This window comes from Physella acuta, unplaced genomic scaffold, assembly GCF_028476545.2.
Source record: "Physella acuta isolate Inbredline_101_S28 unplaced genomic scaffold, ASM2847654v3 ptg000863l, whole genome shotgun sequence".
Taxonomy (NCBI): domain Eukaryota; kingdom Metazoa; phylum Mollusca; class Gastropoda; family Physidae; genus Physella; species Physella acuta.
The window spans coordinates 586,538-611,261 of NW_026732380.1; the positions used below are offsets into that span (position 1 = coordinate 586,538).

Sequence of the window (24,724 nt, forward strand, 5' to 3'; positions counted from 1 at the left end):
ACACGTGCTGGACACAACACACACTTGCCGGACACAACACACACGTGCCGGACACAACACACACGTGCCGGACACAACACACACGTGCCGGACACAACACACACGTGCTGGACACAACACACACGTGCTGGACACAACACACACTTGCCGGACACAACACACACGTGCCGGACACAACACACACGTGCCGGACACAACACACACGTGCCGGACACAACACACACGTGCCGGACACAACACACACGTGCCGGACACAACTCACACACTTGATGGACACAACACACACGTGCTGGACACAACACACACGTGCCGGACACAACACACACTTGCCGGACACAACATACAACACATCAGTGCACAACAAATGTATGGTATACATCAACCAAAACACAACAAGTGTATGGTATACATGAGCCAACACATAACAAGTGTATGGTATGCATGAGCCAACACACAATAAATGCGTACTAGACAAACAACAACAAAAGAATAAAGCCCATTTTTTTTATGTTTAGAGATTGCCAACATTATGCTGATAGACATAGGTGTACAGTATGGTATCAATACTTTAGGTTAGTAGCAGTGGTAAGTAAATTGTGACTACCAATCAGAACTAGTACGACCTCTAAATAATTGTTGAGACAAATATTTCAATGACGTCATACCACCCACTCACGGATCTGTTGTAGATCACGATTTTGGTCACATGACACGGGTGGCAGACCTTACTGTAACTACACCTAACACCTTACACCTCAAGATTTATATCCGCTACCGATAACAAAAATATTCCATTCAACAGAATCTAGAGAGATGGGATTGTTAGCAGATTCCAATCAATGTTGTACAGACAGATGTTGTCTACTTTAGACTTTCTCTACCCCAACCTTTAGCCCGGGGTACACAGTTACATACTGGAGAGATGGGGTGGCTAGCAGATTCCAATCAATGTTGTACAGACAGATGTTGTCTACTTTAGACTTTCTCTACCCCAAACTTTAGCCCGGGGTACACAGTTACATACTGGAGAGATGGGGTGGCTAGCAGATTCCAATCAATGTTGTACAGACAGATGTTGTCTACTTTAGACTTTCTCTACCCCAAACTTTAGCCCGGGGTACACAGTTACATACTGGAGAGATGGGGTGGCTAGCAGATTCCAATCAATGTTGTACAGACAGATGTTGTCTACTTTAGACTTTCTCTACCCCAAACTTTAGCCCGGGGTACACAGTTACATACTGGAGAGATGGGGTGGCTAGCAGATTCCAATCAATGTTGTACAGACAGATGTTGTCTACTTTAGACTTTCTCTACCCCAAACTTTAGCCCGGGGTACACAGTTACATACTGGAGAGATGGGGTGGCTAGCAGATTCCAATCAATGTTGTACAGACAGATGTTGTCTACTTTAGACTTTCTCTACCCCAAACTTTAGCCCGGGGTACACAGTTACATACTGGAGAGATGGGGTGGCTAGCAGATTCCAATCAATGTTGTACAGACAGATGTTGTCTACTTTAGACTTTCTCTACCCCAAACTTTAGCCCGGGGTACACAGTTACATACTGGAGAGATGGGGTGGCTAGCAGATTCCAATCAATGTTGTACAGACAGATGTTGTCTACTTTAGACTTTCTCTACCCCAAACTTTAGCCCGGGGTACACAGTTACATACTGGAGAGATGGGGTGGCTAGCAGATTCCAATCAATGTTGTACAGACAGATGTTGTCTACTTTAGACTTTCTCTACCCCAACCTTTAGCCCGGGGTACACAGTTACATACTGGAGAGATGGGAGAGTTCTTTTGTAAAGTCCGAGCTGCCCAGTGAGCCACATTAGGTGGAGCGGTGGTCTATAGCATGTGTTTATTGTGGCAAAAAAGAATTAGCCGTACGCCACATATAATCACAAATAAGGCCCGTATACTTTAGTATCTAAATAAAGAAAATATCAACAAGCACGAACTTCATTCACGCCAGTATCGATTTTTTCATCACAAATCTGTCTTACAATCACCGATCAACAGGTCATTTCATACAACAAGGTCATTCTTTTGGGGAACAAAACAATGTATCTAATCTTTCAAATCATGCTATTTTTAGCTCGTTGACTCAAAGAAGTTTCCAATCAAATCAAGTGCAAAGTTCAACAGCCCTTCTCTTTGCCACACTATTTAACCATCCTAACTACCGCCCTACTAACCATCCATAACTACCGCCCTACTGTCACACCCTCAATCCTAACTGACGTTCTATTGTCCCACTAACATTCTTAACTACCGCCCTATAGACAGACCAATCATCAACCATCCAAACTTATCCTACTGTGATTCAAGCACTATCCGTACAACTACATAACCCACACACAACAATATTATAGGTACAGTAGAGTTCAGCTGCTCTTAAACTATCATGCTTTTGTTGGTAACTGTTCAATGCATGTTTTATATCAATTAATTATAGTTACGACAGTTTAACAATACCCAATTAATGTATAGTTCTTTAATTGTCTTTTCTTAACTATTTAATTGTTTCAAATTTTAGATGTGCATGCCTGTGTATGTGTGTACTTCTACTTTAAAATTTAGAATAAAAAGAAATGCAGAAACTGATAATGAAGGTATCACCAAACCTTATCTGTCTAGCAGTAAACCAAGGCTAATCCAGATACCTAGAGCCACACGTGTGAACCAAAAAACGTGTATCACGAATCAACAAATGTCATTTCACATTCCAAACACAGCGCTGTGTAAGGGGCGATAAATCCTCACAAGCACGTAACAAATCCTTATTGTAACACAGAAAATGTCTAATGAAGATAGTGCTGTACTGTAATCCCTTAATTCAATCAACACTTGGTACATAGATAACACTCAGCGGAACTAATTCATTAGCAGCAACACCAGCCGGACCGGCGTACGTCTCGGCAGGTATATTAATTCAACACGGATCAATAAGGCGAGCTACACACCTGATAACCTGAGGATCTGTGGTTGGGAGAAAACAAAAGTTTACAATGATACTTTTATTACTTAGACGTGATGTTCACTAAAGGGAAACAACCACCGCGCGAGGGAGGGGTAAAACACCACCACGCGACCAGGGGACGTCATCTCGCTAGGTGAGGGCAGATTTGAATCGAGATAGTCTTCCCTCAATCTAGTGTTCCACTCTTGTTGAAAAAAAAAATAACTGAAAGAATGTGACCTATTTTTTTTAGAACCGGCGAAGTAGACGAGACACGCTTTAAAAGCCCGTTCATAAAATCGGGTTTTCTTCGGTAGGTGGGTAGGGGTGGGTGGGCACCTCGCCTTCCGTGGAAAAAAAAAACACTGTGTGTGTATATGTATGTATATATATATATATATATATATATATATATATATATATATATATATATATATATATATATATATATATATAGTGCATATATGTGTGTACCGAGAGAGGGAATTTGGAGACAGAGAACATAGGCTAAAAATAGACACGATTTAACAACGGTTTATATCTATGAATAAAATTCCTTGAAAATGTAGGACGAACGATTTGTATAACAAGCACCACTACGACAGTATAAAATAAACTTGGAGTTTTAAGCCAACGCATCAGTGACCCTACAATCCCCAAATTTTATTCTCTTCCCCCCCCCCGCCCCCGACATTAAAGCAACATACCAGCAGGGCTGGCGTCACGCTAAACTGCACATCTTCCATTGTTAGCCTTTTAATGTGAATTTTAAATCTGCTTATTGTTGTATTTTAAATAGATCTAGCTGTGTTGTGGTGGCGAGGGGAACGCCAGCCTGACAAGGAGGGGGCGGCTGAAATACTTCAGTACACCAGATAAACAACTTGAGCCGAGGAATTTACAACAGCTCTGTCGTAAAGACACTACAACACCTTGGTAGTGTCACGTCAAATGTTTGATACACCTGGGTAAAGTAGTGTCACGTCAAAGGTTTGATACACCTTGGTAAAGTAGTGTCACGTCAAATGTTTGATACACCTGAGTAAAGTAGTGTCACGTCAAAGGTTTGATACACCTGGGTAAAGTAGTGTCACGTCAAATGTTTGATACACCTGGGTAAAGTAGTGTCACGTCCAATGTTTGATACACGTGGGTAAAGTAGTGTCACGTCAAATGTTTGATACACCTGGGTAAAGTAGTGTCACGTCAAATGTTTGATACACGTGGGTAAAGTAGTGTCACGTCAAATGTTTGATACACCTGAGTAAAGTAGTGTCACGTCAAATTTTTACAACACCTTGGTAGTGTCACGTCAAAGAGTTTTGTAGAAATTAAAAAAAACTTCTGGACGAAATATTTTGTATGAGTGAGGAGGAATTTAATGAGCTTCAAGAGTCGTGTATCAAAGATACCTTTACAATCTGCTCTTGCTCATAGACCCAGGCTCCCCCCTTAAACACAGGCACCCCCCCCCCCGACACGCCGGTGACCTGCCCCTCTCAAAACACCAGGCCCCTCCAGACACGTCGGTGACCTGCCCCTCCCTAAACACCAGACACCCTTCGTCACGCCGGAGACCTGCCCCTCCCTACATACCCAGGCACTCGAGTACTGACTGAATCGCTTCCGTCCTCCCTCCCTGGCCGGTCAGTGAACTCTGTGACCTCAAAACTAACGGGCACAGGTGAGGCCGTTACTGTCAAACTACTGAATTACAGCTTTATCCGCTCAATAACATGTGCTCATGTTCTTCTATAAATAGACTTGGGACTGCTCAGGTTTTCCATTATATCCCATGTATCAAGCACACCTAAGGCAGATCACTGGACCATATGACCACACCTACGATAGCATAATTCGGCACTTGTCGTCTGTTTACTTTATCGGTGTATAGGTCGGCATCGATTACCAATAACCTCATGTGGTTTGGTCAAACGCAGATCTCCCTGCCTGAAAGTTTGGTCAAGGTTTCAACGGCAAAGGTTAGGGTCAAGATTCTACAGTGGATGTTGTGGTCAAGGTTTCAACGGTAAAGGTTAGGGTCAAGATTCTACAGTGGATGTTGTGGTCAAGGTTTCAACGGTAAAGGTTAGGGTCAAGATTCTACAGTGGATGTTGTGGTCAAGGTTTCAACGGTAAAGGTTAGGGTCAAGATTCTACAGTGGATGTTGTGGTCATGGTTTCAACGGAAAAGGTTGTGGTCAAGGTTTCAACGGTAAAGGTTAGGGTCAAGATTCTACAGTGGATGTTGTGGTCATGGTTTCAACGGAAAAGGTTGTGGTCAAGGTTTCAACGGTAAATATTAGGGTCAAGATTCTAAGGTGCATGTTGTGGTCAAGGTTTCAACGGTAAATATTAGGGTCAAGATTCAAGGTTTCATCAGTGGAGGCTAGGGACAAGGGTTAATGGTAGAAAGGACGTAAAATATAATATTAATCAAGCAATAATGTAAAACGTCGATACCAACATGCTCAAAATATTGAACAAGAACATTCGTATACAAATACAAGCCACAATTATTCGGCTTCAATTAGCCATTAAATTAAGATATCTCAACATAGCCAACAAATTGTTGTTGAGGGCCGTGTGAATCTAGGTGGTGAGGGAGGGAGGGAGGGGGGTTAGAGTCAAGTTGTACGTGTCATTTAGTCACAAGACAGATTTATGGTCCTGGTGGGTGGGTGACTATTGTCATCAACAAAACGCAATTAGATTTGTTTTGTTTAGGGCGGGGAGAGAAGTTGGTCATGTGACGGTACATGACGGGGGAGACGGCTCAATTATAGGCTGACAGATCTACAAACCTAGTTGTCTTACAACGACATCATTCAGATCTATACATGTTTAGCATGTTGGGGTGAGGTGTAATTGGCGTAGGGTACAGTTCTCTGATACATATTCTATTGTAGAAACATGAAATGAAGCTTAACTGTGTATTTGAGGCGAAACACATCAGAGAAAATAATAAACACGTAGAATGTACACGACGAAATGAATGTACATGACGTAAGACACTAGAGCATGTCTTAAATAGACGCGTAGAACACACACATATAAATATGGTGAAAGTTGTGCTAAGTTCACACATACAAACGTAAGCAACCATATGGGCCCTCGCCTTTACAGAAGCAGCCGGCCGTTCGCTTTGCCTTTCTATCAAGTTTGTTTATTCAACTGGCTGGATAATCAAGTTTTTTAAAACTCTGATTATTGCGAAACGGGCATGAAAAGTTTGAACTGCTTGAGGGCATCTACAGAGCTACACAATGTGCAATAGATTGGTAACCTCCCAGCAGTCAATGTGGAAGGTGGGGTGAATCAAGTGAGGGACCACGTTCATCATGGAAACAATAACTTCAAATGGGTTTTTTTAATAAAGAAAATATTTTAACACTCAAGCTAGTACGCTGTAGAATTAGATATACCTGTATTTTTTAAAATATCAAAGCGATGACAGATGCGATAGAAGTTCTGATGTTAGAGACAATGATCTTCTGATCTTATGATTATTCTGTTAGAGACAATAATTGTTCTCATATTAATGTGTTCTGGTAGACAAGATGATTGTGTCACAGATCCTACGATGGTCTCCTGACAGATACTACGATGGCGTCACAGATACTACGATGGTGTCACAGATACTACGATGGTGTCCTGACAGATACTACGATGGTGTCCTGACAGATACTACGATGGTCTCACAGATACTACGCTGGTGTCCTGACAGATACTACGATGGTGTCACAGATACTACGATGGTCTCCTGACAGATACTACGATGGTGTCACATATACTATGATGGTGTCCTGAAAGATACTAAGATGGTGTCACATATACTATGATGGTCTCCTGACAGATACTACGATGGTGTCACAGATACTACGATGGTGTCACATATACTATGATGGTCTCCTGACAGATACTACGATGGTGTCACAGATACTACGATGGTGTCCTGAAAGATACTACGATGGTGTCACATATACTATGATGGTCTCCTGACAGATACTACGATGGTGTCACAGATACTACGATGGTGTCACATATACTATGATGGTCTCCTGACAGATACTACGATGTTGTCACAGATACTACGATGGTGTCCTGACAGATACTACGATGGTGTCAGATACTACGATGGTCTCCTGACAGATACTACGATGGTGTCACAGATACTACGATGGTGTCACAGATACTACGAAGATGTCCTGACAGATACTACGCTAGTGTCCTGACGTTATCTACAGAAACCATTGACTGAGCACACCTTAGCATATCTCCCCACAGAAAACCAACGTTACAAGGTGGGGCCCATCAAATAACTCTAGGCACAGCTCGGGGTCAACAGCTCCTGTTATCTCTAGAGCTGTTTGGTTGACTGGCCCACCCTGACACTCGTCACTGTAACACAGCAGCGCTTCTAGGCTACACATCCCTCACTCTCTAGCACAGTCAGTATACAGCCTTGTTACTCAAATATAAGGATCTCGACACTCGTACAAAAACATGTGTGTCTCGACACTCGTACAAAAACATGTGTGTCTCGACACTCGTACAAAAACATGTGTCTCGACACTCGTACAAAAACATGTGTGTCTCGACACTCGTACAAAAACATGTGTGTCTCGACACTCGTACAAAAACATGTATGACTCGAAACTAGTATAACAACACGTATGCCAAGTCATTCGTACAAAAAACACATCTCGCGATTCGTACAAAAAAAACGTGTGTATCGAAATACGTATGTCTAGCCTCACGTACAAAAAGATTTAGGCTATGTCTCGCCCATCGTACAATAACACAAATCACATATTTTACACAACAACATGTATACAAGCTATTGCATCCTGCATGTAAAGGTGCACATGAACAGTGTCGTGACTAACATGAGAGGACGTCTCGCCCCACTAGCGTGATATCAAATACACCAGGATTGTCTGATGGGTGGGATAACACGTCAATGGAGCAGAGATTAGATGGGCAACCACGCCCTTTATACCATGGGTGTATATATGGCAATACATAATGTGTGTATATATGTGTGTATGATATATATTTTTATTTTATACGTAAACAAGAGTTGATATATATAGACTCTATACACTGATACGTGCTTATTTCCGCCAATGAGAGAGGAATTACGCAAGGTGCGAAAATTCTGTATCCTCTTACATCCTGTTGATTTTTTTGCTATATTAAGCTTCTATTTATAGGCATAAAAATTGTAAGAGTTGTTGAACATAAGTTTATTTTATCGCATTTTTTAAAAAATATTTTAACGAAATGTCTCAAGCGATGCGTGGCATTATAGATAGTATAGCGGCTATCAAAAAGGCTTCAGGTTTTGACATATTTTTTTTTTGTTTCTTGTTATTAGGACAAATGGCATAAATAACTGCACTTTTAACGTTTTATATCTTAGTTTGGGCTAGTGTCAGGAGTTAGGTTTAGGGGTTAGGACGAGAAATAGTCTAAGAAAATAATAATGATTTTTATCATAACAAATATTAAGAACTCTAACTGAATGACTGAAATAAGTATCTTTGGACCATCTACATTTTATGTAGAAGTTTTTTTATTTGTTTTCCTCAAACACTTTACTTTGTTTCTCTCAACCGTGAGAAAATATTTATAACATCGACATGATGTAAGAGGTTATGAGCACCGTGCGTATTTCGTCTAAGGTTGGACGAAATAAGTATACATTATACATACATATATTTCCCACACACCCACCCACCCCCTTACGTAGTAAATCTATACAAACCAGAACCAAACTACTTTGGTTATCTAAGGATTAGACAGCGAATTGTGGAACAGGATCAGCATGATATAATTAACGCTTATGTTGGTGGACAGTGATCTAGTTATAGGACATTCTAGGCAGATGGACAATGCTCTGAAAACAAGATCTTCTAAAACCATTCTGGTGACCTTAAATTGATCAAACATCACTGGACCGACTACACGTAGACGGACACAACAGACAACAAGTAGAACCAGATACAATCATCTATGATAACCAGCTTTACATAGCTATTGTTGATTGCAACACGTTTTTTTTAAAGTTTAAATTTTTGAAGAAGTATCATGGCTTTAGGAGGTTGGGTTACTTTATTACTAAGGTTAGGTTAAAGTTTCTTTTTAAACAAATACAGGCAATTTTTTAGAAGAAAAAGTAGAGGGGGTACGGTTAACCAAACTCAGCCAAACAAATTTGTTCACAAACAATAGCATAATGACACCCCACCTCCCACCTTAGAAAAAATCTGCACGTAATTTCAATGTAATAGATATCAGTTAAGAAAGTTATAAATAGCTTGCCATTTACATCCTTATGTAACTATGAGAAGCAATATTATGTAGGTATGTGTACTCTATTTATCTACAGATTTAATATATATATATATATATATATATATATATATATATATATATATATATATATATATATATAATTATATTAGTTATATGTAACGAAATTGATGTATATACTATATAATGTGTACGTTCCTGTCATACGAGTGTGTAGAATCAAGATGCCTGCCACCTAAGATGGCCACCAGACTGAACTATGAACTCACCGATATCTGTCTCGGTCTCTCATATTCTGCATCAACCTGTCGTCTGGCCAACAACACCTGCCACAACACACGAGCTGAGTACAGAGCTATCAAATGTCCAGACGTATCCTATATCCCAACAGAATCAAACCCCCACGACATGAAACAATCCGTGCTAGACCTCTAGAGTTACGTCCCTGCTAGAGAAGGTGGGGAGAAGTGATTCACAGTGACGTACCTTCTCTATGCAGCCACACGATAGGAGGGGCCACGTTAAACTGGTTTGGCTTCAATGATTTCGTGTCGAAATAAAGTTTAATTGAAGATAAACATTCAGATGCCTGCTATTTGTAGACTTATATTTAGTCGACTGGCACGTTTTGGAGGGGGTTGACGTTATTTCATCAACACAACACCCAGGTGTTAGAACAGAATCTACTAGAGAGAATCTTGTTCGGGCTCATTGAAGGGGGTTGACGTTATTTCATCAACACAACACCCAGGTGTTAGAGCAGAATCTACTAGAGAGAATCTTGTTGGGGCTCATTGTTTTAAACCAAAGAAATCTTTACTCATGTACACATTTGTTAGCTACAGACGTAGTGTACAACTTTTCCTCATGTACACATTTCTTAGCTACAGACGTAGTGTACAACTTTTCCTCATGTACACATTTCTTAGCTACAGACGTAGTGTACAACTTTTCCTCATGTACACATTTCTTAGCTACAGACGTAGTATAACATTTTTCATGTACACATTTGTTAAGTATAGACGGTGGGCGGTGGATGATGTGTGACGGTGGGCAGTGGATGATGTGGGACGGTGGGCGGTGGATGATGTGTGACGGTGGGCGGTGGATGATGTGTGACGGTGGGCGGTGGATGATGTGTGACGGTAGGCAGTGGATGATGTGGGACGGTGGGCAGTGGATGATGTGTGATGGTGGGCGGTGGATGATAATGTGACGGTGGGCAGTGGATGATGTGTGACGGTGGGCGGTGGATGATGTGGGACGGTGGGCAGTGGATGATGTGTGACGGTGGGCGGTGGATGATGTGGGGTGGGCAGTGGATGATGTGGGGTGGGCAGTGGATGATGTGGGACGGTGGGCGGTGGATGATGTGGGACGGTGGGCAGTGGATGATGTGGGGTGGGCAGTGGATGATGTGGGGTGGGGTGGGCAGTGGATGATGTGGGACGGTGGGCAGTGGATGATGTGGGACGGTGGGCAGTGGATGATGTGGGGTGGGGGTGGGCAGTGGATGATGTGTGACGGTGGGCAGTGGATGATGTGGGACGGTGGGCAGTGGATGATGTGTGACGGTGGGCAGTGGATGATGTGGGGTGGGGGTGGGCAGTGGATGATGTGGGACAGTGGGCAGTGGATGATGTGGGGTGGGGTGGGCAGTGGATGATGTGGGGTGGGGTGGGTAGTGGATGATGTGGGACGGTGGGCAGTGGATGATGTGGGACGGTGGGCAGTGGATGATGTGGGGTGGGGGTGGGCAGTGGATGATGTGGGCAGTGGATGATGTGTGACGGTGGGCAGTGGATGATGTGGGCAGTGGATGATGTGGGACGGTGGGCAGTGGATGATGTGGGGTGGGGGTGGGCAGTGGATGATGTGGGCAGTGGATGATGTGGGGTGGGGGTGGGCAGTGGATGATGTGTGAACTACGTTAGAAACAAATCAGATGGTAAACTGTTTACAGTGTGTTCCTTCAGAACATACAACAGAGCAATATGGAAATAAAAAGTCGAGTGTGTTTGTCTATCAAACAAAACATTACAATAATATATGAAGGGACATAGCTATTGTGTGACGTGTTCCTATCAAAAGAAAGCCACCGACACAACAAAGGCTACAAAAGACAGAACACAAAAGCTACATTACTGAACGTCAATACAAACCATTCGTGCATGACGAGAACTATAAATAGAACAGGTAGTATTGCCCTTAAATGCATGTTGTGTTTCTATTCACTTGTAAAAAAATTATTAGAAAGTTGCATGAAACAGACGTATGGGTACACATGTAAGCACGTATTATCGTGACATCAGCAATCAATTACGTATCATTAAAAAATCGAGCTAGCTAACCCATTGAATAGTGAGACCACGATTATGGTGCGTGCCTGCATAAATTTTGAGTCAAGGGCATAACTCTCTCTCTCATCAGACCCAAGAGAAATGAGTTACATCCCTTGCCCCTGGCGATGGTATCTGTGTATAAGGTTAAGATGGGGCTTATATAGAGCACGAGCCTTATGGCTGACATGTTTAAACGGAAATGTATAAAGACATTGTTACTGTATGAGGATTATGGTAGACAAAAATAAAAGAATAAGTAATTACATTGTTTCCAGCTGCGAGTTACTATCACTGCTTTATGTATTGTAACCCACAACCCCTGACACACAGATTGTAGACCCACAACCCCTGACTGACACACAGATTGTAGACCCACAACCCCTGACACACAGATTGTAGACCCACAACCCCTGACACACAGATTGTAGACCCACAACCCCTGACTGACACACAGATTGTAGACCCACAACCCCTGACACACAGATTGTAGACCCACAACCCCTGACTGACACAGATTGTAGACCCACAACCCCTGACTGACACACAGATTATAGACCCACAACCCCTGACTGACACACAGATTGTAGACCCACAACCCCTGACTGACACAGATTGTAGACCCACAACCCCTGACTGACACACAGATTGTAGACCCACAACCCCTGACACACAGATTGTAGACCCACAACCCCTGACACACAGATTGTAAACCCACAACCCCTGACTGACACAGATTGTAGACCCACAACCCCTGACTGACACAGATGATAGACCCACAACCCCTGACACAAGAAAGCTTGTACCTTACACATAGAACAAAACTTAGGCAAAGATTTCATGTCAAGGTAATGAAATCTACCTGGGCGGTGGAAACAAAAATTCTAACACAATAGGTTTAAAAAAATGCATTTCAATGACCATGGCCGTGGCTTAATCCAGGGAGTATACTTAATCCAGGGAGTATACGTAATCCAGGGAGTATACTTAATCCCTTTAAAAAAGGGTTTTTTATGTGTGTATGCTGATTGAATTATATCTGGGGTTCCTGTCTGCAGTAGAATTGTTGTGCTTGGTAGAAAACATTGCTACAGGCAAACACAAACTTGTGTCATTTTCCAGGTAATGTAGTTCTATCAGCACTACCTGTTGTTAACAAAATGATGTACCTGTATGTGTATTATGTATGTAGAAAAATGTTTAGAGTTTGTAAAAAACCATAAACATAACTCAAGTTTGGTTGATGATTTTTTTTAGTGTAAGATGGTGTGTGGTGAAGCTCAACACCTCTAATTTTAAATTTAGAGTTATGGAAACATAGACAACAATTATAGAACCAACAATCAAAGAAAATTAGAGACCAATGCTTAAAGACACACAATTAGAGACTATTAATGAGAGACTACTAATTAGAGACACATATTTAGAAACCAATAATTAGAGAAGAAAAATCAGAGACTATTAATTAGAGACAACAATTAGAGAACCAATCACTAAAGATCCACACCATTCAGATTAAGCCCACAAAGTTCTTACCTTGTGAAATCATCTCTATAGTGATCAAATCCACCACTGGAAGAAACAAAAATAAAGCTGTTAGATGTAGGTGGAGCTAATCTAATACTAATGGGGGAGTAATCACTTGGAGTATAACAACTAAAGGGGAGCTAATAACCACATGTCTGACTACTAAAGGGGAGTAGTCACTAGGAGTTTGACTACTAAGGGGAGCTAATAACCACATGTCTGACTACTAAAGGGGAGTAGTCACTAGGAGTTTGACTACTAAGGGTAGCTAATAACCACATGTCTGACTACTAAAGGGGAGTAGTCACTAGGAGTTTGACTACTAAGGGGAGCTAATAACCACATGTCTGACTACTAAAGGGGAGTAATCACTAGGGGTCTACCAAAGGGGAGTAGTCACTAGGAGTTTGACTAAGCAAAAGTAAGCACTATATGTCTGACTACTTAAGGGGGGTAATCACTAGCAGTGACTTTCTGAGAAATAATGTGAAATAATATGTCTCATACTACCAAGGGGGGGGGGGGGGGGTAAATCACTAAGGAATGCCAGACCACTACTTTGACCTTGTGTGACTCGGGTAACTTATTGTGTGTCAAACAACAAACAAACATGAAGAAATCACTGATCACCACAACAGTGGGATACAATATGACCTGTTATACAAAACTGTGATGTAACACAAATCAGCTGACACAATAAGGTGATACTTGTCAAAACATCCATCTGTTGCATGTGTACACACTGTCACAAATATGACAACTTGTTTCAAAAAACATTTACAAGTTGAAGTTCTTTTAAAACTAAGCTAAAGAAAAAAATATAAAGCCACAATATTTATAACACCTACCATAAGACTTTCAACAGGCATAAAAGCAACACTAAAAGAAAGTAAACATGACCTTTGAACCTTGCTTGTGACTTCAAAGTTTCTTTAAAACTCTAGCTGAGAGATTTATGCTAATGTTCTAAAGCTGAGAATCATTAGTCCTAGGACATTTTTTATTACCTACAAGGTATGTTTACTTAGTCATTCTATAGGGCCTACAATAGTATATCACAGAGGCGCTCAGTGTTGGTATAGCTATCATAGCCAGAAAGTATTAAAATATACATAAATATACTAAAAGATAGAAAGTGATAACATATACTTCAACATACTAGCTATATAGTACTAACAAATACATCAATACATTATGATAGGTAGTAGATACTTAGAAAAGTAATTTCCAGGTCAAAACTTTTTTGTATGTATTTATAGAATGTAGTGTAACATCTTGCTACTTTATGACAGCAATAAAGTAGTAGATACAATATACTACAACTATACAATACATTAGTCTATGTAATTATACTCTCCAGAGCAGAGAGGAAATGTGAAACTGTACTTAATCTAAGTTAATCTAATCCTCTTCTATGTGAAGCTGTACTTACTTGGATGTAATCCCATTCATCCTGGAATAGTCTCATACAACTATATAGAGTTAATCTAATCCTCTACTATGTGAAGCTGTACTTACTTGGATGTAATCCCATTCATCCTGGAATAGTCTCATACAACTATATAGAGTTAATCTAATCCTCTACTATGTGAAGCTGTACTTACTTGGATGTAATCCCATTCATCCTGGAATAGTCTCATACACAACTATATAGAGTTAATCTAATCCTCTACTATGTGAAGCTGTACTTACTTGGATGTAATCCCATTCATCCTGGAATAGTCCCATACAACTATATAGAGTTAATCTAATCCTCTACCATGTGAAGCTGTACTTACTTGGATGTAATCCCATTTATCTTATATAGAGTTAATCTAATCCTCTACTATGTGAAGCTGTACTTACTTGGATGTAATCCCATTCATCCTGGAATAGTCATAGCTGTTCATGTCTCGCCCTGCAACCAGACTGGGCATACTAGACTAGTGCCTGGTTCTGGTGGTGGGGGAATCACTGGGGAAGGTCAAAGGTTAAACACATGTCAACTCTTGGACACATCAAACTTTCTACTCTACCAGACTGGGCATACTAGACTAGTGCCTGGTTCTGGTGGTGGGGGAATCACTGGGGAAGGTCAAAGGTTAAACACATGTCAACTCTTGGACACATCAAACTTTCTACTCAACCAGACTGGGCATACTAGACTAGTGCCTGGTTCTGGTGGTGGGGGAATCACTGGGGAAGGTTAAAGGTTAAACACATGTCAACTCTTGGACACATCAAACTTTCTACTCTATTTGTGAAATAAAGCACATGTAACTCTATGTGCTAAAATACAATCCTAACTATCTACTCTATGTGCTATACACGTTTACCTCTGTACTGTATTTTCACACTATGCAAACGTGATACTGAGAACGTACTCCATAGAATTTAAGGTTTTACGGTCCGTTTTATAGATCTTAAATTACAGCAATTTGCTTGATTCCCATGACTGATTTTACAGTTGTTCTATTGACAGAGTCAAGTCAGACGGAAAAAAATGACAGCAGGGGTCAAGTTAGACAGACATAATGACAGCAGGGGTCAAGTCAGACAGACATAATGACAGCAGGGGTCAAGTCAGACAGACATAATGACAGCAGGGGTCACGTTAGACAGACATAATGACAGCATATGATACGGCTACGCCTGTGTTTAAACTTCACGTTTTAAAAATAAAACAGCAACCATATCTATTCACGGGCCGCCACTCAAGTCAATGGAAGATGTAAAACGGCGGTATGGGAGGTAATCGTATCTACAATAAACTTGTTTAGCTCCCCTGTTTATACATGACTGTTACGTAACATTTGTTGAGCAACTGGTGTAATACATGTCATATGATCTAAGGCCAGCGCGAACTCTTGTAGGATATATCACTCCATATTTGTGAACAAACATTTCACGACGGTTGAAATTATTCTTCCGACAAGACGAGACCGCGATCCTCTGGGTCAGTCTAAAATGAGGTAGCGTCATCTACCTAGTAGCCTAGTCTGGCCTAAACTGGCAGAGAAGAACTAGCTACGTGCGGCATTGTTTGTTGACATATGGTGTTGGACAAATTTAGAACACACTCCCTGTGGCCACTGTATAACTGCCCCCCCCCCCCAATCATTACAAAAACTTACACCCCTCCACCATATGACATAATACAAACTTACACCCCCACCCAAAAACGACGTCACACAAACTTAACTTACACCTCACCCCAAAACGACACCCCCCCCCCCCCCCGCCCACACACCGCCTATCTACTTAACAGCGCGAGTCCAACCAAGGTACAATTGGACGGTGGATTAATCTTCCAGCGACTAAAATAGCAGGACATAAATATTATAACGTTGTAAACACTTCCTTGGTTTAGTACAAACAAGCTATAGAGCGGGATAGTGGGTCATATGCTACAGATATCATGACAACAGGCCGTTATTTGCACAATCTATAATACAATCTACACTTGACTAAAACAACACTATCATCATGTTGCTAATATGTGTGAATGAAGCACAAGGTAACAAAATACAATCTATATTTCATTAAAATTTTGTTTGAATCATCAAACTTTTTAACAGCTGAGATATAGAAGCATAAAGATACACTGTACAGACACGCATACGACTTACAGTCATGTTCACAAGATAAACTATACAGACAAACTTACGTTACAGTCATGTTCACAAGATACACTATACAGACAGATAAATTTACGTTATAGTCGTGTTCACAAGATACACTATACAGATAAATTTACGTTATAGTCGTGTTCACAAGAAACACTATACAGACAGATAAACTTACGTTATAGTCGTGTTCACAAGATACACTATACAGACAGATAAATTTACGTTATAGTCGTGTTCACAAGATACACTATACAGACAGATAAATTTACGTTATAGTAATGTTCATACAGTTTAGTCAACAAAACGAATGTATATAAACATTTTGTAGTTAGCATGGAACGTAGCGACAACTTATATTAAGATAAAGGATCCGAATGTGAACGTAGCGACAACTTAATTTAAGGTAAAGGATCAGAATGTCGCGACAAGCAAGTCTGACAACACTCAAGGAAGCCGCTAATACACGAGCATTATGTAAGGCTAACTGTGACAGATGTTACACGACACAACTACATTTCAGGTTGAGGAATCTTTAACACGTTATGTAAGTAATGACAGAAGGGGTCAAGACAGACATAATGCAGCAGGGGTCAAGACAGACCGACATAATGACAGCAGGGGTCAAGACAGACAGACATAATGACAGCAATGAAGTAGAGTTCATGTTTCTTGACCTCGGCATTTGAAGGGAAGACCAGCATTTTACCCAGCCGCTTTTACTTTCCCTAACTTGAGTTAGGTACCCATCAGAGCTGGGTGGACTCAGGGACATTCTACTGACTTGGACCCGGATTTGAACTCGAGACTGTCGGGTTAGCAGCCTAGCGCCCACCCACTTAGGCCACGCCGTCCCATAATACGGCACAATTACATATCAGGTTGTGTAATCTCTACCACATTATGTACCGTGGCTTGTGACAGATGTAAGCCACACACAATAAGATAACACGTTCATTAGTTAAATCTCCAGTACTGTGTAAAACACGGCCAATGTCAAGCACCACAAACACAAAACCAATGATAACCTAACGAACTGTGTACCAATGACACAATGTATAGGCCACCACTCCCTGCAGTGATAAACACGGAAATCAATTTCCAAGAAAATTGCGTTATTTTTTATCCCAAGTCACATAAGTCGTGGCTAGTATCATCCAATGGTAAACAACAAATATGTGATTAGAAACCTAACCACACTCAAGCGACATCTGGGCTTCTATGTTTCTCAAATCGATACCATAATACTTGCTAAGCGGCGTGTAAAGCGATACCATCTCTATAAATCATGTACACCCAGGGCCAGAATAAAATAACATACGACAGCTGACATACCAGCTGCCCAGAATAAACTTTAAGGACTCAGGACCAAGCCGGCAGGACCATATTGTATCGTGTCGATGTTATATTCTGTACCGGGGTCAGGAGCAGGGACCACTAAACAATCCAATAGTCCCGGTGCCGTTTTGATCCAGACTTCTGTCAGCCCACTGGACTTGGTGCAACAGATCTTCTACAACTTATCCCTTGAAGCAGAGGCGTAGCTAGGGTAGGGCGGCCACCCCGGGCGCCGAAAAGATAGAAAGAAATACTAAGTTCATTTTGAGCTGCAATCCTGAAGTACACAGTTAAGAATTAAACTGCTACTCGTCTGAACGGACTGATTTAACTATTTTCTACATCAATTGTATGAAATAAAGTAAAAAGTTCAAACGGACAGTTGCTGGCAGAAAGCGGCGACGTTGTTTTTGTTTTTTTAAGTGTGTGTGTGTGGGGGGGGGGGGGGGTGGGGGCTTTTTTGTCACTGCGAACGACTATTTAAATTTATAAATGGGGTTGGGGGCGCAATGCCAATAGTGATAGGGCGCCGGCATGGGTCGCTATGGCACTGCCCTACAACTGGCTAACTGGATGTCGAACTATGGTGTTACAATCTGAAAACTTGCACAACAAGACAGTTGTTATGAATTCATGAGTCCCGTAATTATCAATGCGTTGACACAGCGAGAAAATGCAAATTGGCCAAGGCAAAAGGCGAACAGACAAATACAAAGTAAAAAGCCGGTGTTGTTTGAATACAAACCAGGAATGGGATTTACAGATCACGTGACCAGCTCCAGCTCAACTAGCGAATGTTGACCATTCAATCAACCAGCAAGTGTCAGACAACAACAGACGAGCTTTAATAGAGTGGGGGCACGCATGGCCTCTCGTGTGAGATCGATACGGATCATGTTGATTGGCTCAGATCAGCTGGCACGGCTCTATACATGCGCTAGTCGGTGAGAACAATCCGCCAGACACAATACACGGCCGAGATTTGCCGTGCTGCTTCAAAGTTCAGTGGTGCGGTTCATTGGCCACAGTCGGACAAGCTGATTCAGCCATTACTTTACTGTATAAAGACCATACAGACAGACCCTGGGGTCCTACCTACAGACAGACCATGGGGTCCTACCTACAGACAGACCATGGGGTCCTACCTACAGACAGACCATGGGGTCCTACCTATAGACAGACCCTGGGGTCCTACTACAGACAGACCATGGGGTCCTACCTACAGACAGACCATGGGGTCCTACCTACAGACAGACCCTGGGGTCCTACCTACAGACAGACACTGTCCTACCTACAGACAGACCCTGGGGTCCTACCTACAGACAGACCCTGGGGTCCTACCTACAGACAGACACTGTCCTACCTACAGACAGACCCTGGGGTCCTACCTACAGACAGACACTGTCCTACCTACAGACAGACCCTGGGGTCCTACCTACAGACAGACCATGGGGTCCTACCTACAGACAGACCATGGGGTCCTACCTACAGACAGACCATGGGGTCCTACCTACAGACAGACCCCGAGGTCCTACCTACAGACAGACCATAATGTCCTACCTACAGACAGACCCTGGGGTCCTACCTACAGACAGACCATGGGGTCCTACCTACAGACAGACCATGGGGTCCTACCTACAGACAGACACTGGGGTCCTACCTACAGACAGACCCTGGGGTCCTACCTACAGACAGACCATGGGGTCCTACCTACAGACAGACCCCGAGGTCCTACCTACAGACAGACCATGGGGTCCTACCTACAGACAGACCATGGGGTCCTACCTACAGACAGACCCCGAGGTCCTACCTACAGACAGACCATGGGGTCCTACCTACAGACAGACCCCGAGGTCCTACCTACAGACAGACCATGGGGTCCTACCTACAGACAGACCCTGGGGTCCTACCTACAGACAGACCATGGGGTCCTACCTACAGACAGACCCCGAGGTCCTACCTACAGACAGACCATAATGTCCTACCTACAGACAGACCCTGGGGTCCTACCTACAGACAGACCATGGGGTCCTACCTACAGACAGACCATGGGGTCCTACCTATAGACAGACCCTGGGGTCCTACCTACAGACAGACCATGGGGTCCTACCTATAGACAGACCCTGGGGTCCTACTACAGACAGACCATGGGGTCCTACCTACAGACAGACCATGGGGTCCTACCTACAGACAGACACTGGGGTCCTACCTACAGACAGACCCTGGGGTCCTACCTACAGACAGACCATGGGGTCCTACCTACAGACAGACCCCGAGGTCCTACCTACAGACAGACCATGGGGTCCTACCTACAGACAGACCATGGGGTCCTACCTACAGACAGACCCCGAGGTCCTACCTACAGACAGACCATGGGGTCCTACCTACAGACAGACCCCGAGGTCCTACCTACAGACAGACCATGGGGTCCTACCTACAGACAGACCCTGGGGTCCTACCTACAGACAGACCATGGGGTCCTACCTACAGACAGACCCCGAGGTCCTACCTACAGACAGACCATAATGTCCTACCTACAGACAGACCCTGGGGTCCTACCTACAGACAGACCATGGGGTCCTACCTACAGACAGACCATGGGGTCCTACCTATAGACAGACCCTGGGGTCCTACCTACAGACAGACCATGGGGTCCTACCTATAGACAGACCCTGGGGTCCTACTACAGACAGACCATGGGGTCCTACCTACAGACAGACACTGGGGTCCTACCTACAGACAGACCATAGGGTCCTACCTACAGACAGACCATGGGGTCCTACCTACAGACAGACCCTGGGGTCCTACCTACAGACAGACCCTGTCTTACCTACAGACAGACCATGGGGTCCTACCTACAGACAGACCCTGGGGTCCTACCTACAGACAGACCCTGGGGTCCTCCCTACAAATAGACCCTGGGGTCCTACCGACAGACAGACCATGAGGTCCTACGTAGAGACAGACCCTGGGGGTCCTACCTACAGAGAGACCCTGGGGTCCTACAGACCATGGGGTCCTACAGACAGACCTTGTTATGTGAAGACCCTGACACCTCACAATATATATAACAATGGGTCTGATGATAGCAACATAAAGTAACTTACTACAAAATAGTATAAACACTATGACAGAAACCATGAATCTCAGACATAGGCCAGTATTTTTATTGTTATTTGACAGATAAGGAAGTATTGAACAGATAAGGTATGTCAGTTCACCCTTTAAATTATTTTCTTTTTCTTTTAAAGAATGTTTAAATATAGTTCACAGTCATTTTTTTATTACTAAATATTTACACACCACACTGACCACTACACACCACACTGACCATTGACCTCTACACACCACATTGACCATTGACCTCTACACACCACACTGACCCATTGACCTCTACACACCACACTGACCCATTGACCACTACACACCACAATGACCATTGACCTCTACACACCACACTGACCATTGACCTCTACACACCACAATGACCATTGACCTCTACACACCACACTGACCATTGACCTCTACACACCACACTGACCATTGACCTCTACACACCACACTGACCATTGACCTCTACACACCACAATGACCATTGACCTCTACACACCACACTGACCATTGTCATTGACCTCTACACACCACAATGACCATTGACCTCTACACACCACAATGACCATTGACATCAACAACAAATTTAGTGCCGACTATTTGCATATAAATAAATGTAACTAAATATAAAACAAATATAAAAAACTTTATAGTGACAAGCTTTTAAATGCACTGACATAAAGAAAATAAAACTGTTTTAATTTCTTTAATAAAAGCTTTTGTCGCTAAAATATGTAAAAGATCTCATGAGCAACCAAAGCTTTTATTAAAGAAAGTAAATTAGTTTTATTTTCTTATTTTCCCTGCATTTAAAAGCTTGTTGCTATAAACGTATTTTGTTTTTTTTTTGTTTTACTTTTTAGCGATTACTAATTTATGAAGTTTACACGACTAAAAATATTAGCTTTATAACAACATCAGTAGCTCACGATATCTAAAAGACGATTACCTGCTCCTTGAAAAGAGGAGGTTCGTAATTTTTTCATGATGTGTGACGTTGGGAAGAAAGGGTTCAGATTGTGTGACATCACACTTGCATTTTAAAAAAGTAATGTTAGCAACTGAATTTTGCCAATATTTTGCATTTTAGAAACCTGTTTCAGTAAATTGTAATACAAATTGATTAATTTACTCTATATAGTCAATATTTTAGATTTAGAAAGATCTCGTCATTTTTTTTAGTAGGCTGAGGTGTGATATCATTAAAGGTGGGAGGGTCTGGTGTTTTGTGACAATGTGTGACAGAAGGAAGGTCAAAAAAAGCATGATAACATTTACAAATGACCCATAAGCTTAGTTGAACTTAAACATGATCAACTTAACTAAGCATACACTAATAGTTGAGTAATATACTAATAGTGTCCATGTTAGTAGACCTCCCACCACAGTAAGATAACACTGATAACAGATAATTCAGGAACTAACTTGTAAACAAAAACTACAACTAATATTCTTGACTACCATATCTAGATCCTAACATTGACATAACATTGCTGATTATTAGGGCCTAAAACTGTTTTATTATTACTAACAACAGTAATATAGCTGCTTAACAAAATAAAGAATCATGTAACATGTATGAATGGTCGTATATTGAGCTAATAAAATCTAAAAATGCACCTCAGTAAGCTTGGGTCAGTAGATCTACATATGTGTATATTAGAGCCTAAGTTTGTGTCTGCTTACTATGAGACTAAAACTAAGTTTGTGACTGCTAACTATGAGACTAAAACTAAACCTTCTCTACAGGCTAAGCTAACGTCTGTCTGTTGTGAGTTGATCTATAGTCTAGACGTTTAGAGAGAGACATAATCTACTTCAGAGTAGTCTGTAGTGTAGTTTACAACTGTGTGCATTAATGATAATAATAGGTTATAGGTAGAAAATATAGTTACTAAGCCAGTTTATTGGTAGTGCTGTTTGATTATAGTTTCGATTAGGCTTGTTAGATCTAAAAACTAGACTAAATCTTATAGGAGCCTAGTTACTTAGGCTAAGTTATGATCCTAAGTAAATTTTATTATGGATAGGCAAACTCTAAAAATCGTGACATAATGTAGGCCTATGCTCTCTACTATACTAATTAACTAATGACTCTTAATGAGTAATAAAAATACATCTGATAATTAAAAATGAATTTACTAACTTATAGGCCTATAAAAAGTATAGGGCCTATATGTAGAGTTTTTTGTAGACCCTATAGGCCTATAAAAACAAGAATTAAAATTAAATAGGCCTATTGTTAACTACTATAGTAGGCCTACATACTACATACATAACTAATAGTTAGTAAAACATATGCCCTAGGCCCTAGACCTAATTGTAATTACGATTAATTAGGCCTATAAATTAATTAGTAGGCTATAGATCTAGGCCTAATTATTAACTAATTAATAATTATCCAATAGTTGTTAGTTGTTAAAAGTTAACAGTAATATTAATATATATATATAGGCCTAATTGCTAGGCCTAAATAAAATTATTAATTAGGCTAGTAGATCTAGGCCTGGGCTTGGGCCTAATAATTAAAATATGAGATTCAGTTATGAGTATGACTTAACTTAAGTATAGCTTAGTTTACGTAAGACTAAATTAAGTGTTTATGTCTAAAGTCTAAGCTAAGACTAAGTAATACTTAGTAAGTATTAAGTAATATCCAAGTTCAACTTAGAGAAGACTGAAAAGAAATTCAGCAGACTGTCTTAAAAACCAAGAGAGAGTAACAAACAACTACGAAGTAGATCTATTCTAGATCTAGACTAGATCTAGAATCTAATATTGGACATGTGTTAAAAACAATATTTTAAAATATAGATCTAGATCTACTGCGAGATCTAATCTACTTGTTCTACTTACAGATGGATTTATCTTTATTAAGTGACTTTGTCGCCACTGAAAATTACAAAATAGTTGGTAACTAACGCTGTGACAAACACTGGAACTAGCCGAAAGGTAAGCGACACACCTTCTTTCCTTCCAAAAATATCTCAACACCCAGATTTTTACGTCAGGCCAAATTATACTTGCTTTCACTTGTTTCGAAATAGTAATTTAAATATTAAATATACACTTATTACAACCATAATGTATATAGTTAAGATGATAATTTATTAAATACGATAAAAATTGTAACAAAATCTACGCAAGGTAAAATTTAACGATTAGCACACCTAAGCTGCTAAATCTGGGTAAATGTTATGGGTTATTATGGGCGAGGTCACATTGCTTTGTGTGACAGTTATTTTATAATGCACTCTACGTGATTCATTTCTTAGACCGAGTTAGGCCTATATAATGTAGACCTATGTCGAGATATTTTTATAATATTGTGCGATGCTCAACTCATCAGTTTATGTTTGGGCTGAGGGTAGTGGATGAAAACCTAATCGAGAAAACAATCATCTAGGCTTTCTTTCAGGCATCTTTCTCTCTTTTTTTAAAGGAGGGGGTGGTGGGCACTTGAAAACTACTGGAGGTACACCTTATAATTTACGGAGGAAGGGGGTGGAGGCTACT

At 41.4% G+C, this 24,724-nt stretch overlaps 1 protein-coding gene across 8 annotated transcripts in view; it reads right to left on the reverse strand.

The window, feature by feature from the left end:
- Window positions 1–24,196, reverse strand: part of LOC131952270 (epidermal growth factor receptor kinase substrate 8) — a 65,390-nt gene extending 41,194 nt beyond the window's left edge. For 4 of the 8 annotated variants that reach the window (XM_059314865.1, XM_059314871.1, XM_059314870.1 and 1 more), the window contains exons 1-3: window positions 24,065–24,196; window positions 15,000–15,107; window positions 13,164–13,199 (exon numbers count right to left, since the gene is read on the reverse strand). In XM_059314865.1, the coding sequence (XP_059170848.1) occupies window positions 13,164–13,199; window positions 15,000–15,070 (107 nt within the window). In that variant the 5' untranslated portion in view covers window positions 15,071–15,107; window positions 24,065–24,196. Of the gene's footprint in view, window positions 1–2,635; window positions 2,919–2,974; window positions 3,074–9,557; window positions 9,772–13,163; window positions 13,200–14,586; window positions 14,613–14,999; window positions 15,108–24,064 lie in introns of those variants that run through there. The other 4 variants (XM_059314866.1, XM_059314867.1, XM_059314869.1 and 1 more) reach the window with 4 other exon arrangements.
- Between the last annotated feature and the right edge of the window lie 528 nt (window positions 24,197–24,724).